Source organism: Mycetomoellerius zeteki, unplaced genomic scaffold (genome assembly GCF_001594055.1).
Source record: "Mycetomoellerius zeteki isolate Tzet28-1 unplaced genomic scaffold, Tzet1.0 scaffold98, whole genome shotgun sequence".
Lineage (NCBI taxonomy): Eukaryota > Metazoa > Arthropoda > Insecta > Hymenoptera > Formicidae > Mycetomoellerius > Mycetomoellerius zeteki.
In genome coordinates, this window is record NW_017258021.1 from 1,696,552 (window position 1) to 1,714,495 (window position 17,944).

The window sequence follows — 17,944 nt, forward strand, 5'->3', positions numbered from 1 at the left end:
ACCGCTCTCTGGTTGGTCCAAACTCTCGTGGCTCATTCCGTTCTCATTGAAGGAGAAAGTAAGATAAACATACTCCAAATTTCGAGACTGTAAGACAGTAACATGCGGTTCATAGTTTTGTAAAAATGAAAATTTTTGCATGTCTGATGCTACGAAGGTGATTCTTTTCACATACAAATGATGTGGATTTAATAGCAAATTGTTCAGCAATTTTTGGTTTCCTTAAAAAATTTTTAGAATTTTATAGAAATTTATAAAAATTTGTAAATATAAATTACATTTACATTTATATATTATTAACAGTTATCATAACATTATTATTAATTATTATTGTAACAATTTTTACAAATTCTTTACAAGATCTCGTATAAAATTATAATTCCCATTGAAATAAAATTTTTCTAATGAATTGTGCAGAATCTTTTATGTCAAAAAATTTACGTTATATCTTATGGTTTGATTCATGCTGCGATTGTACGACCATAGTCTGCCATTAAAAGAGTAACAATAAATTTGTTTAATCCCTAGTGACGATGTAAAATTCATTTAGGGCCGGTTGTTCCACCTTTTGGTAAATTTTTCCTGTTAGGTATTATAAATCTGGCAATCGCGTATGTGATTGGGTAATCTTGCTACTTACCCAACAGATAAAATCTATCAAAAGGTGGAACAACCGGGCCTTAATCGTGCAACTAAATTTATCACCTCGCAGCGTTATACCTTTTGGACTACCATCGAGGATGTCTCGGATTTTTTATCGTGACTTCTCTCGGAGTTTGTGTTCCTTGAATATACGAAAAATCAAAAATCTGCGCGGATCTCATAAAGAAAAATATTACATTTACTTCGGTAACGCCGGCCGACTTTCAACTTCGGTATCACTTGTTGCTCTATTTGCTACTTCTTGTGTAAAGAGGATTACTGACGTGCTGCGTACTATACGGCATGTCCCAAAACTGGGTGTCTCTCAAGACTTCTTTTTCTTGACGTTCTCTATTGTTATTACTTATCTTTTCAATGTTATATATCTTCGAATAAAGATTCTATAAAACTTTACGCGAGATTAATTGAACTATATGAGATTGTTATATTTCTCCTCCAGTGAAATTCAATTCATTAAAAGTCATTTATTAATGTTGGAATTGTTTAGAAATTAGAAATATCGTATTTCTGCTTTTTGAATCTTAAATCGCACTTAAAGAATTTTTAGAGCTCTTTCTATTAACGAGAAAGACGTCCGATAATTTTAAAACGTTCTCCACAAATCGATAATAATGGAACCGCTAGATTACGAGTCAGTCATAGAGCGATTAAAGATATCGGAACAGAGAAAGAAATCGGAATTCGAAATCATTTCCATGTCCGTTTCGGCCAACCAGAAAAAATAGCGCGCATTTTTTCTCTAGATAGCCATCTTGATGATTATGTCTCCTGTACCCTCTATCACCCCTGACGCTTCTTAAGTGGTTTAAAACAGTCGGCGAATTTGTTGTAGCGCATGCATCTTAGCTAGACCACCTCTGGCGCACTCTAACCGGCAAGTAAGAGTATATCTCGACGTATTTAATTGACACTTCCTACTCCCTTACCGTTTATTTCCTTAATTCCCGCGTTGAAATGACGCGGTTAACACTTGCTCATTTCAACCTTCCATAAAATTGATATCGATTAAGAGAAAAAAAAACCCTTTTTTGAGAAACGATATAGCTGCAAACAGGTCTTGCCATTATTTAATTTTAAATAATATTCATTAAAATCTTGCAAGATATTATTGATAACAGAAAAAGAATTAACAAAAGTCATAACACACAGTGCGTTAATATTTAAATTGACATAGACTACGTTTACACGGTTCGATTTACGCCGAAGTAACATCGATGTTATAAAATTGGCCAATCACAGTCATTCGATTCTTCAGAGGAATAGCTATGATTGGCAGTTTCATAACATCGATGTTATAACTTCGGTGTAAATCGAGCCGTATATAAACGTAGTCATACATATGATTGTTTCTATATGATCGCAAAAATGGATTAAATCCTATAATTACGTAATCGCCAAGAATAAAACGCTAATAAAACTTCAATGGAAAATAAATCGGGCCGGAAAATGAATGTAATAATAAGCACAGAATTGAAATTTTAGAAAAGTGAGTGAATGTTGATAAACCTACTTTCGTTAGAAAAATAACATAATACGATTACATAATACTATTACTTTTAATTTTGTACATTTGATATAAGCATGTAGAAAAATACAGTAATAATTTGTTTTTATGCCAGCAGCTATATGCGTTCCTCGTATTGTTCTCTGTCCTAGTTTTCGTACCTTTTGTCTCTTCCCTTTCCTCTATTTTTCCCCCTAAACGCGTATCCAATTTCCTCCCTTCACGAGTACAGATAATACGTATCCATAGCCGGACAACATAGCGCGTACAGTTTTGCTACTTTATATCGAAGTAGATGAGTGTTCTACTAGCTTTTGGAGGCGCGTAGGCGTATTTTTCGTCGTGTAAAAACAAAATTACACCTTATCCCATCCCGGAGAAAAATCACCGATCCTACCTACGCTCGATCAAAAAAAAGCGTCTTTATCGATGAGCACCTTTCTCTTCCTCATGTTTGATGATTTAATTTACTTGGTCTCGGTGTAAATTTCTTGAAAATTTGTTTACTTCTCGCACGGATGCTTATTATTTTTTACGTCCAATGTAATAAAGTATTTATCGTATTTCTGAGAGGCCTGTGAAGCAAAAACTTTTTCTTTTTCATGCGGTAAGAACAGCCGTTTACGCTGGAAAGTACAATAATCTAATCTTTATAACGGCGAGATCGAAAAGAACAACGGATATAAATGATTCATATCCGACGAGAGGATGATGAATCCGCCCATCGGTAAAACGCGTTTCGCCGATACGAGCGTGTCGGCTCCATCATAGCACGGAGAAAGAATTTCTAAGTCCTGAGTATCGTTTTATGAAACGCAGAGAGAATCCGAATCGTTTTCCAAAAATGCAAAAGAAAACTAATTTATATCGCGAAGTGGCTGCGTTTCTTTCCGCCTATCGCCCTTCACGCGGGTACTCGGTGTCTTCCGGTAACCAATATCAGACACGATATATATCAGAGGACGTAACGTATGTATATATATCGTCTTGCCTTTGAAAAAGAGTGATCTCACGCGTACATCGTGACGCGATCTTGTCAATCTTGTTAATCGTAAGTAGAGCAACTAGCGAAGAAAGAAAGAGAGGGAACGAGAGTAATTAGCCGAACCGGGGTACTCTAAATAGATCGTGTAGCGAATTTTTTACACACCCGTGTCGGTGACGCGATGATACGCGCCTACTCTTTGTCACTTTTTCCCCTCCCCGTATGAGAGGGGAGGTTTACGGACACACGAGAGCTAAGAATATTCTCGCTAAATGTGATAGTAGAGTGAGAGAGTCTATCTTCCGGCAGACGTTGTAGAAGCAATAAAAAGCGAGCCGAAGGCAGCGAGCCGAGGATTAAAGCGTAACTAAAGCGACTGCTTTACCCGTACGCTCATCCCTCACCAACCCCGGCTCACTTCTTCATCCCCGAAGGAAAACAAAGAAATGAAAAAAAAGGATCCTTTATTCGCCGAAAAGGTGCGTTCGAAAAATCGATAAGGCGACTATTACTCCCCCATGATTACGATCCCCTCCACTTCCTCGTATGATTTTTCGGTGGTGTACCCGGAGAAATAAACGAAAGTATATACACCACCCCTTCCCTCTTTCGAAACCTCCCGCGCTCAACGGTCCTTTTCAATTGCTTTCTCCGTGCGATCAACCTCAGAGCCCCCACCCTCCGAAACCCATTCCTAACGATTGTAACGATCGATTCGACATAACCCGAGTGCCTTAATCCGATCTCTATACCCATCTTGCTCTCCACGTGTAACGAAAGAAAAGAAATGGAAGGGAAAGCCTGGGACTCCCGCGATTTAGACGCATATTAATTTCTATAGGCAGTAGAATTGAGTGTCGATTGCTAGAGAGAACGTGAGAACACAAGGCTGGCGAACCGAGGCGGCTGTTCCGAGGGACGATGCACACGGCGAAACCAGGTAAGATTTTTTTATTTCTTTCCTCCTCTTCCTTTTTTTTCTTCAGTTTTTTTCTTACTTCGATATTACCTTTGTAGAGCTACATCGAGCTGGTGTTTTTCAATCGGAATGTTTTTCCCGTGGTCTACAATTGGAATCGAGATTACTTTCGAATAGCCTTTAAGAGCCCGCATTTTAAAGATATAGATTTTAACCCCCTAATAGTATCCAGTGAACTCTGACATTTTTCTTCAACTACGTTGTGAAAAATTGTTTATAACAAATATCTTTTTCACAATCTTATACAATCTTATTCCTTGTGTTTTGACCTTAAAAAAAAATCATTCAATTATGTTAACTTTAAAGATACATTAATTTAAACTACACTGCATTCGCGAATAGCAATTAAGGAAATTTCGGAGTAAATACCGATGAGGGTAAAAACGAGAGAAGATTTTTGAGAAAAATAAATTTCCTTTCCATAACAAAATGAGCGGCAACTCGCAGATTCAGTTTAACGCTTTGCATCCCGAAACGTACGACGAATTACGATCCATCTGCTTCGGCGAAGAGTTTCCGAACAGTTTGGGAATAGTTTGAAAAACACCGTGCTCGAACATTACGGAATTAATGTGTTTGGAGTACTGAAAGCATCGCATCCGTCAGAAACGCGACAGACGTCGCCCAGGGCATTTTACGCTCCCAGTTTCATAGGTATAGATTAACCTTTAGTATTACCAATTTGCTGAAAGCACTTTACATCGGCATAATTACCTGACACAATCATACACGAACATATATATTGTCTCGAACATATCCAAAATATACGAAAATATATCTGTATATTTATCGTTTTGTAAAGGTAAAATAGAGAATTGCAATTTTGTTATATAGTATACAGTAATGATGCGATATATCTAGCACTTAGCGCTTCGATGTGAGACGAATAGTGTCGTATTCTCGAAAGTTGTAGGGACGGATGCGATGCACGCGGGCCTCTTACATAGCGAGCATTGGTGTTATCGAATAACAATATCGTTTCCAGTGTACCTTACTCCTCGCTGTTAACACTGAAGAAAAGACGTATCACGTATTGTATAGTAAATGTCGCTCGTAGTACTAGCGATAGAGAATCATCGATGGTGTAGGCGTAGTTATGTGCATAATTGCGATTTTTGGAGTAATCTTGAGCAGAGTCGGTTTCGAAAGTTGTCGGACTCGAACAGAAGCCGGGGAGTGATTCGGGAAACTGAATCGAACGTCACGAAGATTTTCATGGGAAATTTCCACATGAAAATTGCTTACCAAAGAATCTCATTGTGATAGATGCGCGGAGATCTCAAAGCAAAACGTTGAAGCGTGTCAATTTACAAAATATGATATGGTTCTGACTTCTTCGATTCCGATTCTGGGCATTACATTATTGACTGAAACTCAGCGTGCAGACGATCGCGTTTCGATTGTGGCTTCGAAAAGAGGGAGATGTATCGGGGAACGCTTGAAAAATGTAATTCAATTTCAAAATCTCGCGCTGTAGCATTCTCGGTAGTTGCCTTTATGTGATTCAGTAGAAAAAAAAGACGGCATTAAATGTCAATCAAAATGGTACGTTTACAACTCCTTTTTTGCACTATTTATTGCACCTCGATGTAGGACTCGCCGAGGTGTCTGACAATTTTGTGATTCATATGACGATGTCGATGGAAACGTATCGTTGCCACGGCGTGTCTACTATTATAAAATATACCAATATCGGGGCTAACTCGTTGACGGGAAAATGCCTGTATCGAGGCTGCACAACGAGGATGCGCCCGTGCATGTGTAACGATTTGTACATACTAACATATTTCTGAGCGGCTGTCTCGCGCTCGCGAGAGATTCTCAATGGAAATGATCAACATCATACCTTGTCCTTGCTGCGTCAAAGTCTGATCGGGAAAATATTCCCCGGGAAAAAAACGTTTTTGCACGAGGAAAAAAACAATTTTGCTAAAGTAAGCTAAACACAGATAGACACAAAATTATTATTATTATTATTATTGGACCATCAAAAAATTATTATATTAGACTCAAACGTGATGATAACGTTGCTAGAAATTTAGAACATTCTAACAATCTGAGCATTCACAATATAATTATTTAGGTGGCTCAATAAAATTGCTTTCAGATTTATATCTAACTAAATTTTTAGATATTTTCGCTTTTCCCATGTAAAAATACAATTGATCTAGATCAGTTATTTGTATTCGTCGTTGCTTTAATTTCTATCAATATTATCATCACGCAATAATTTCATCACGCAAGATTATAGCTACGTTATTTCGAGTACTTCGTTGTCAAATGTTAATAACAAGAATAATTGTGTAATAACGAATAATTTATAGAAATCTGTACGTATCAGAAGTCCAAATATTCCAATGTGTCATAATTAATCTTATCGTGACGCGAGACAACCGTGTCATAAGAGGCAGTGAGGCCTTACGTAATCGCATGTGTGATTTAAATAAATATATTATCATTGAATATCTGTAATGATTCGTCGTTATTGCTGTCATCCAACACCACTGTGTCATCAAATCATCTTCATTATTATTCTCATCATCATCATCATCATTACTATCACATTTACTAGCAAGTGAGATTGTTAAAAAAAATCTAATTTTAAAGTCTCGCGTGAAAAACGTGGTGCACTCACACATCGATTTTTACATGGGTGATATGTGTATCAGACGTAATTCAATTTGAAAAAAAAAATAACATTCGCTCTCTTCCAAGGGGATAATTTTAATTGAACTCTCGTATCGAATAATGTAACATAGTATATTATATCCTCGACCAGTCACATTTGATCGCGTAACGTTTATGTGCTTTCTGCTCAACGTGTAACTAAAAAATTTGTCGAAAAAATTGAAAATCTTCGTACACGATATTAATAACGTGTTAATATTAATGGTACTAAACAAGATCCGTGGTTGAAGCTCGCGAAAAATATATTATCGAGCATGACGGTAATCTTCAAATCCCGCTGTTAACGAGTCACCCTGTAAGAACGATGCGCGAATCAAGAATTTTGTTTTGCGTTTTATTCCGACGAGATATACACGAAAACGTTTCGGCTAGGAGGCCGCGAGACTGACGAAGACGTGTTGTCGCAGACACGACAATAAAGAAAGCAAAAAAAAAAGAGGAAGAGCAAACCAGAAACGATTGTGCATTGTATAAACACGACAGCGTGCACCATGACTGCTCTTTTACTTTTCGAGTGACTTTTTCGAAATGGGACCCACGCGTTTTTCATAGCGCTTTTTTAAAGCCGAACACGCGCGTCGTGGCGGCGTCTTGTTCTTCCAATACGTATATATTATATCTACACACATATACGGATACACGAACATTGACACATATACATTACGTACATTAAATTATATTATTGTATGATTAATAACGGCGAAAAGGACGAGCGTGCGCTAGAACGTAGACATAGATTTCACGAAGGGATGATTCAGTTTCTCGATTTTTCATACAGGATGAGAAAATGTCACGGAATCATTTTGTTACGCGACGCTTTGCCAACGAGTTGACATTGTGACGCTTTGTTCTTTTCATACAATTATCTCGATGACAACAAGCATACTCCATGTATTAACGAATTAATAATAAGATTCAAAGATATTTCAGAAGTGTGCAATATTTTATTTATCGTTCTTTGAAAAATATGTTGTGTATATTTGAATATTCTTTAACAAAATTGTATTTCGAAATTATTTATTTCCTGAGAAATGTGATCTTTATTTAAAGCAATCCATTTCAAAATAGCTTATAACATTCTGTTATGCAAGATATGTCTTAATAATATAAATCAAGATAATTGTCGATTAAACCGGCATAAATTTATGACATGACAATATAATGGCAAGTATCCATGAATATTTATATCACGAGTATCATTGAATATTTACAACTTGGCATTTTGCATATCGATACATATCGGAAAATAAGCGTATTGTAGATTTCGAAGTGAAATATGTACATTTTAATTAACGGGATAAAACAGTGGTCACGCATGTCACTTAATTGACGAAGCGTCGTGCGCAGTTTTAATAATGCTGCAACACACGGTAATTTTCATTAAAACTACGATTTTTGGAATATATTCATTTGTCTACTCAATCTGAGTAAGACACAACGTGATATATTTTACAAGAGTATTCTATTAGTTTTTTTTCTCAACACAATAAATATTCAACTTCAATTCCGAAGTTGATTTACGGTTTTGAAAACACAGCAGTTCTGAAAACAAGCGATAAATTCCAAAGAATAATTTTCTGGTGTGTAACTCACGAGTAATTATCTTTCGTGAAAGCTTTTATAAAGTCAACAAAAATGAAATTAAAGAAGAGTTTCTTGCACTCTGAAAAATTATATGTATGATATAATAAATAATGTCCTTTGTTATTATTTTAGTAAACGTTTAGTTTGTTATTATTTTACTAAATATAATTACAATTTAGGTGACCATAAACTGCATTAACATCTCGCGCACGGGAGCAAATTTCAATAAATATTTCTTAAACCTGTTATAATTTATGCGTCAATTGTCGACATCAATTGTCACAATTATCGATGCATCGTATTTATTAATAAAAAATAAAAAAAATTTTATGCTTGAGATATCAGTTCATAACCACTTAAATTATAACTATATTTTTTATATATTTTTTATATATTACAGACTAATTTTTACATTGAAATTAACACAGTCATTTCGGTATTTCTGTAAATTCCATAAAATAGATTTTTTCTTTCACGATTTCTTTATCTTGTAATCATAAATTCCATATCGTGAGTTACGTATGAAATATTTGATTAAATTTTATATAATGATGTTAACGTTTATATCAAATCAAATGACGTATCAGTGCGACTCATCGCACGACAATATTCGGAAATCAAAAAATGGGGTCTTCCAAGAAAAAAATAAAAGAATACTCGTGTGTATTCTTCCGCACGACAAGAACGACTTTACATTGATTCTATCGCACCGCCTTATAACTTCCACATGTTGAAATTCGTGATGAGCATGATAGAGAAGCATTATTCTTTTATATAGTTCACACTGTAAATACTCTTTTTCTCTATGAGATGATGTAAATATTTTCCTCTTGAGATATTAAACGATATTTATTGAAGATGAGTGAATCAGTAAGAAAGAAAGGGGGAGAGAGAGAGAGAGAGAGAGAGCACGTTAGTGACTTCGTTAATTTCATAAGGCATTACGAAACGTGATAAGTAGTAGTTGATACCGAATCTTGTAATCGGCTTTCGACCTGCTGCTATTCGCTACGGCAATTTTCTTCCTTTCTATTCAGTTTGTCAAAATATCAAATAATTGATATTACGACACGCTTTAGAATGGTGTCCTTAAGAGATCAACAGTCAGCAACATATATATATATTACGAAAGTGGAACGAAAATATTGAGTTAGGTCGATCGACCTTCATACGTGTCGTACCGTGACAGCGTGATGACAGATGATGACCGGTGTAAGATCCGCTCTTCGAAAATCCTCGTCATTCGTTGTGAGAAAAACGCGATGCGAATGTCGATTACATTTCCACGAGGATCGCCCTTCTTTCGGCGTTCTCCTCATCATCTCTTCGGGGAGGAAAAAAAGGAGAAGAATACGGGTTTGTGTGTTCATGTCCGACGAGAGACATTTCGAAGATCGGATTTATCTCGGTCCCTAGCGTATATATACGTAGCTTGGTAGCAATATATATATCTTACGTGATAATTGAAAAGCTCGACTTCATCATTAAGTATCATTAGCTCTATGCGAGACATGTAATCTGTTATTGATCAAACACAGCCTCCAGCATATTCTTCCATATATATATATTATACGTCACTGATTATTATTATCATTATTATTGTTCGACGATCGTCGTCATACGTCCGATATCATTTTAATATCGATTCAGAAAGATCGTTTTGAAACAAAGATGTGAAGACGAGGATATTGAAAAGCCGCGGTATCGAACGATCATGACGATCGCACGTGTACACACGAGACGTAGTTAGTTATTTAATTATTTATTCATTCGTTTGTGGGAGAATCTATTCCGTAGTGTAAGTCAATTGTGCACTTTGTGCAGGAAGACAAAGTTGAGATTGATATTTCTGTATTTTCCCGTATAATTCCTTTCAGAGAAGCTTCGATGTAGCGCCCACTCTTTCGCCCATTCTGTTCCACTGACAATGATTTCATTATTTTCCTTTCGCGAATTTCGCCACGTGTTCGTCAAAATGCGATCGATGCAAAAATAATAATGGTGCACGGAGTATTGATCCGCATGGTACTAACTACACTCGTCTTATTTCGAATCCTTTTAAGCGTTCGAGATGCCTCGCATCTTTTAAGTAATACATCTTCACCGAACTGATAAACGATGCAAAACGATTATAGAAAAATGATAAGATCATTGCCAGTAGAAAAAACCCAAATTCCAACACGTATACATCCAGACACACGTACACACACGTACACAATTAGAATAGAATTAGCTAGCTAGACAACCGACTAGTAAAGATCTAGTAGTAATCACGTAAATAATTTGGTTATCCGTATATATAGATGGGTAAGCGCAAAAGACAGTAATGAGACTTAGATTTAAGCGGCAGTAGGATAATAATAGGAGGCAAACACCGTGCAAGAGAGAAAGAGAAAGACAGAATTGTGAGAAAGAGAATAATTACCAACGTATTTACTACAGGTAAACATTGGTTACACACTGTACCTGTTGTTGTTGAAAATCATTAAAAATACTCTTATTCCATGCTAATTGCTTTTACTAAAACTTTGTTCCTTCCCCTCTCACCGTTATCCGTATCTATAAGTGATTGTCCTATAATTGATCAAACGTAATTGATCGGAACCGGATCGCGAAATACACGCAAATGTGTATCAACTGAAATTATTTCTCAAATAGTCTTGGGAAAGATTTAGTGCAAATTATTAGCCACTTCTTGAAGCTCTTTTCTTGATAAAATAAAGAATAACGTAAACTTCTGCAATAGTTAAGTAACAAATAATTAATAAGTTTGTGTAAACTCAGCGATAAACGGCAATCAAGTTGAAGTTGTTTTAATGTGTTTACTGATAACCGTAATTAATACTAGAAACCAACTGTTCTTTAGCTTAAGCTTTTAGTTTAAAGTGTTTCACATTTGATGGCTTAGAGTTAATAAGCTTTTAAAGCTTTCTTGGATTATGCAAGTGTAACTCGCATACTGATAGAAGATTTTCTAGTATTTGTGACTATAATTACATGATATTGTATTTAATGGTTATTGTGCTTGTTAATAATGCTAGTAATAATTATTATATTTATAGTTTTATCAAAAAAATAAGTACCAATCATATTATAGGTATATATTCTTTGATAGAATTATAAATAAATTTTTTTTATTAACATTAGCACATTTACTAACTGTAATTACGATATATGTAATTATATAGTCACACAAATATCAAAAACTTTTCTCATAGTCATGATGTCTTTAATTATACATCAGTATTTCTCATTAGGTGATTAATCTGAGATGGAAGAAGAAATAAATTATCACACAAGCTTAGATAAAGATTTTATTTTTCGAGTTATATAGCTCAAAGAAAATTTTCGGGATAATTTGCCTTTTATTATAAAGCAATATATTCGCCAATACATTTCTTGCTTCAGCGTGCGTTACAATTCGAAACCAGCGTTTATTCCGTGAATCCGGGTGTATTGTAGTACTCTTCGTAGATAAGTAGACAGTGACTATATGTATTCGTGAGTCCTTCCTAGATTTTTCAAATATATTTCACCACATAGCGCCTGGATATAAGTAATTTCCCACTATCTTTGATACCGTGCCTATATTGAACACTTGTTTATGTAGATGTCCGTTTTGTCTATATATTACGTCTATATATACCCGTGTAAGGGACGTCTATTCCTTTCGGCGGATTTCACAGTAAAAATCCTTTGAGACGGAAGCGTCCCCAAGACAAGGCCCGACCTTTCGATTTTTATTCCGGTAATGCGTCGGGTCTTAGCCAAGAGTTCGAAGTGCGACTTTGCGTCGCGATATGCGGGTCGATCGGTTCGCTCGCGACGTGTGTTGCGCGCGTATGTACATAGATATAAATATCAGTATTCTCTTGCTGTAGTAGCTAATTTATCCCGTACGTATCGGTATACCGTCACGTATTACACTTATCCCCTTTCCCCCGTAGAGCCTTCTGCGTCCTTCGTTTCCACGCGCGGAATCCGGTAATCGGAGGATCGCATGTGTCTGGTATCTAATTACATTTGATCTCCGACGAGTGATACAAGTAGGCTTAATGCGTAGATCTGACATGGCTACTAATTACGGAAAGTAGAGGTAACATTAACGCGAGTACTCCGACAAGCAGCGAGGAAACGTCAGAGAGGTGAGTGAGACGTCAGGGAATAGATCGTTACGTTCTTTCTCTTTTTCTTTGACATAATTTCTTCACATCGGTTTTCCTCCCCCTTTCACCTGCTCCCTTACTCGACCAAAAATCGATGGTAATTGCGCAAATTGCATCGCGCAATTATCCGTGGTGGTCGTTCGTCGCGTTATCGTACTTTCGACAAGTCACGGAAACGTTGAATTCATTCGTCATGGTTTGCAAATGGTTATTCATGACAGGCGGCTTTGGCCGCCTCTGACGCACGTAATTCCCATTAATATTTGATCAAACAACTCGTTCGGTATGAAATTATTCTCGCGGGGATCCAGCGCATCTTATCGCGTGTAATTTTCATTTTTACGATAATACATAACGTTCATATTACATGTCTTATCAGAACTTTCACGGTATCCATTGATATGCGATCGAACTCTTCACCTTCCGCAATGACCGATACCTTAAACCAAACTGAAGATCACGTATACCTTTGGATATCGGTTTTGCCCGTTATTAGTAAATCGAACAGCGAAACTTGAGATTATTGATCAAAAATTTCGATAATACATATCGGATAAAAAGTAACTGCGATAGAACGAGAATCGCGTTTATTACAACGAAGACATATATTTCTACGGTACGTAGAACTCATTAATGAGGTGTAGTGGATCAATGGATACAAATAGGGAGACTGGAAAACTTAATTAATGAGACCAAAATGAAGAGATTTAATCTTTTTACAACTGATAATGGAAGTATACGCGGTTGGGATTTAATTCCCGTTAATCATGATATGTGGCCTAATATAGGAGAAAGCTCACGATATCAAGACGAATCAGTAGACTTTTCTGCGTGAAGTAAGAGAGTTTAATAGCAATTTTTATTAGTAGATCAGTAGATAATTAGTAAGTAATTAGAAATCTTTTAAGTTGAGAAGAAGCAACGTTTCCGAGGAATTCTTACCAGAAATAGAACAAAAAAACTTTGTGATACGAATTAGAAATTATTTCGTACAAATAGAAACGTAATATATTAAATGTTTTCATTGTTGGCAAATATTTACAATCTAACGTAGACTCTAAATTTCATCGATATTTGATTTTTTATATAAAAAATTGCATGGATCTTTCCTCCACCTGAGTATCTATTTGAAAAAGTATACAACGAGGTTCGATGTTCTTATCCGACGCGTTTACCCTCTAATCTAACTATTAATTTGAAAAAGTACACATACACACATGACACGTATATTTATGTAAGTATACTTATAGGTAATTATATCAAATATATATTAAAGACGCGTCGGAGTATTCATGCCTGTGATAGAACGCGAGATATCGTATGAATATTCATAGCTTGTCTTTTCATGGCGATCTTATCCTTGTCAGCCACGATACTAACAAGTTATTACAGGAATTGTCTTTTTTTTTATTGTATCGTATTTATGAACATCCCGAGAAACAGAGCGCGGTGCAAACAAATAGGTAGAAACTATTCAATATATCATTCAATTGTACCGTACATATTTCTATGAGTATAAATATTATTTTGTGTATCTCTTCGCGCACTTCTTCGTGTGCATTACTTTCATGAGCGCTAGGGGGGGCTAGTGAATAGACAAATGCTTTTTTTGTACGTTTACTTCAAGTACAAATTGTACGATAGTATATACGATCTATTTAAATAGCTCTGAAACGATATATTTTAGATTAGATATTATTAATTCGTAAAAGAGTCTCGTAAACGCGAGCAGTAACATTATCACAAACGACGCCCGTAACAAAGGGAAGTTCCAAGCTCGTTAACTTTAAAACGATGGAAAGTGAAGTAATTGTAATGAATAGAATTGTAATAGTGTAGTAGTCTCTTTGCTTGTGCGCGTGGTTGTTTCCATTAGCACATCGACTATCACGACGGGACGTCAGTCGACAGAGACAATGTAACAGGAAAATACGTAATGTCGACTAAAGATGGAGCTTGCAAAATTCTTACAATGTATTACGATCGTATAGTCGGTGTGTTAACTGCACAGATCACGACATATCGAACCCTGCGAGGTCTTGGGCTCTAAGTGATAACTTTAACTCTTTAAAAGTGACACATTGCGAGATCGATACTTTTGCAAGTTTAGGCGAAGTTCTAGCTGCCTGGATGATCAAGGGCTTTTTTCAAAATCGTAACAGCGTACGTCGCGAGGGGAGGATGTAAGTCACAAAAAAGACATCTACCTACCCTCCTTCCAAGGATCAGCATTCTACAACGTTTTGCGCGACGGAAGAGGAGAGCGGAGAAGCGCAAGAGTATCTAAAGAGCGTCTGTAAACCATCCTCGGAAGGTATCACAGTAACAACGAATCGACAATTGTTCCCTTCGCGGGATCATTTGATATCATTATATACCATTAACTTTATTTAACTTTATTAACTTTATTATTAATGATATCGCTATTATGTACATATATACATATACATATATATTTTAATCAACATACGCAAATCGTCGTGTAAACCCCTCTGTGCGTTTCCAAGATCCTCTATATGCAATTGACTCAATCAAGTATAATTTAAGAATTCGATGCAAAAATCGATTAGCTCCATCTTTTTACGAAAATGACTATGAATTTAGATTTAACGTATTTTTTTATATAACAAACGGATAACTCCAACAGCTCTGAACAAAGTGATCTTTATATTTCAACTGTTTTTATAAAATGTTTCACATAATATGCTTGGCTAAAGTTTTTTAAAAATACTTTTTAGTAATTCATTAAAAATAGAGCTGTACGCCAGTATAAAAAAGGATGCTAATCGTTTTTTGTACTCTGAACCCCTGAATTACATCATATTATTATATAGATATTTTAAGGATATGTCAAAATTTTTCAGCTTGAGAATTCATCTTTTTTAACTGAAAAAGACTTTGCAAGTCTATGTGTATTGAAAATTTAATGAAGAAAACCAAATGAAAAAACAGAACAGAACGCAAAGCCAGAAGTATCCAACCGAGCCACCTTCATCACCTATTCTCCTCTATTGTCCTTTGTCCAGTTTTATAGCGAGAATGAAAATGATTAAAAATAGATAATGAAACCCACGCTCAAAACTTTCCTTTTTTTATTTTCAACGTTTTGACTTCTTCAATATTTCACCGTTGACGAAAGCGGATCTTCAGCTCCAACCGAATAAATTCAGGAAGGACGACAGGCTTCTCGGAAGGCATATATTCCATTAGGTTTGTACAATTCGAGCTGTCCGCTGTTGATATGCTGCAGAACGAACAGACATGGAGGAGGTAATACGCAAGGGTGATGCGAGGCTAAGAGGGGAGATCGATATTGCGACCCCCCAGGGGCACGCGTTACGTACGCTCGCGTCAACTGAAGTGCATCCCCTACCTTTATTCTGTACCGAAAGCTGTTCTGAAAATTCCCTAACCTTTTTGTGTATCTTTATTCATCCCTTTAAAAAGAAAATCGAGAAGTCCAATTGTTCGTATTACCGCCGCATAGCGATTTTTCGCAAAGAAGTTACATATAGATTGAAAAATATCGACGGTGTACATAGAAAATAGAATAAATTTCTACACAAGATTTTATTACGCGAGTGTCCTATACCTGCCTCGAGTATATTCAACCCTTCAATTTTAAACTGGCTCCATAGTTCACCTATACTTAGGACTAGATACTGCTGGAATCGAGGATGCCTTAAATGTCGTTCTGAGGAAAACATCGTCTTCTCTACAGCATCGTCCAGACTGTTTTAAGCTTTTCACGTAATACATTCTTTTTGGACTCGGTAACATTGTCGCTTCGCAAATGGCTAGGTCATTTAAATAATGAGATACGCCCTAAATTATACATTACAATTAGAATATTATATTCTGAATGTGTTTCATTTTTATATATTTGCGTTTTACTTTATATCTAAAATTATGTCAATAACAGCAATGATCGACAAATATCAATAACAGCAAAAAAATTTTATATAAAAAGATGTAATAAGATTTTAGAATTTGGTTTCAATTGTATATATGATAATATACATTATATTATTTTTGTTGTAGAAATAATGAATTTATATACAAAAAACGTTAAAAATTATATATATTATGCTGATAGAATCATATATAGCGATGATAATTTCAAGGAAAAGTTGGGTGGCCAAACTTTGTGAAAAGTCCTGTAGCCGCGATCGTAAAGGCTTTCAGGGGGAATTTCCTTCGCTATTATTCCACTCGCGTTAGGTCTTAGAAGGTATGAGAAATATTACTTATGCAGAGAATATTATCTATACATTTATAGATGAAATTTATCAACACAGCTGCAAATACCATCGCAAACAATAGCAACAGCGGCAATCCTTTTATATAAAAACTCTTTGCATAAAAGTCAAACATACACATCGCTTTAACATCAGAGAAAATTTCTGTATTGGAAAATAAAAAATTCATTCCTTTATCATTTCTTTTAGTATCTTTCTTTTTAATATCTCGCGCGATAAACAATTAAAAATGTTTGATTTGAAATACCTATTATATTTAAAAAATTAATATGCGAAAAAATTGATCTGATCACTTTTTAAATATATTTACGATGTATATAGGAAGACTAGATCGATTGTACCAAAATTGTATCGAGATCCGCTTGATTTTAAACCGACTAGAATTCTCTTTCCAAATTTTCCCCAAATTAATAAACGTCACGACGCGGGTTACTTGTTGATGCTCACGAAGCGTGCTCCATCTCGTTTCTGAAGGCGACGAGGGCGACGGCTCTATATCCATATAAGTCCGAGAAGCTTGCCGAGGATTTCTTTATCATTTTACCTCGGCGAAATATTCAATATAGCCGGCTGCATTATATAGCGAACTCGGACAAGGTGCTTGAGCGAGGAAAAGCAGAAGAAGATGATAGCGAAGGTGGAAAAAGAGGATAGGAAAAGTTGAAGCGAGTAAAAAAAGGAAGAAAGTATACCACGAACCGGCTCTGCATGTCAACTACTTTACAAGGCACCTGACTGCCTGGCTAGACCATGCTGGGTGATACCAAACCGTGGGTATCGAGTAATCCTCGACCTTACGTAAGAAGATAAAGCACGTAGAATCGCGCAGCAAGTACGAGATCTGACTTTTATATTTTTTATTTTTCATCGATATATAAATCAGACTTTCGACATTTTCTTTTCGATTTGAATTTGATGAATATAATACATATTTTTTATATAATTATCGGATTATATAAATTTTCAAGAATTTCTCTTCTTGAAAAAATAACGGCGTTCAAAATGCTCACAGTAGGTACTCTATCTGTCAAACGCACATTGGAGAACGAAATGTTGGTACAGAAAGAGTAATATAGAAAAGGATTCTCTGCGAAAACGAAACATGTTAAGTATTTG

At 35.8% G+C, this 17,944-nt stretch overlaps 2 protein-coding genes across 3 annotated transcripts in view; one reads left to right on the forward strand and one right to left on the reverse strand.

Moving 5' to 3' along the window:
* Positions 1-4,256, forward strand: part of msi (RNA-binding protein musashi) — a 100,967-nt gene extending 96,711 nt beyond the window's left edge. The window contains exon 6 of the mRNA XM_018460819.1: positions 3,994-4,256. Within this exon, the coding sequence (XP_018316321.1) occupies positions 3,994-4,020 (27 nt within the window). The 3' untranslated portion in view covers positions 4,021-4,256. The remainder of the gene's footprint in view (positions 1-3,993) is intronic.
* The window catches only part of LOC108730879 (uncharacterized), a 60,779-nt gene that overhangs the window by 40,888 nt on the left and 1,947 nt on the right, over positions 1-17,944 (reverse strand). The gene's annotated exons all lie outside the window — the stretch shown is intronic.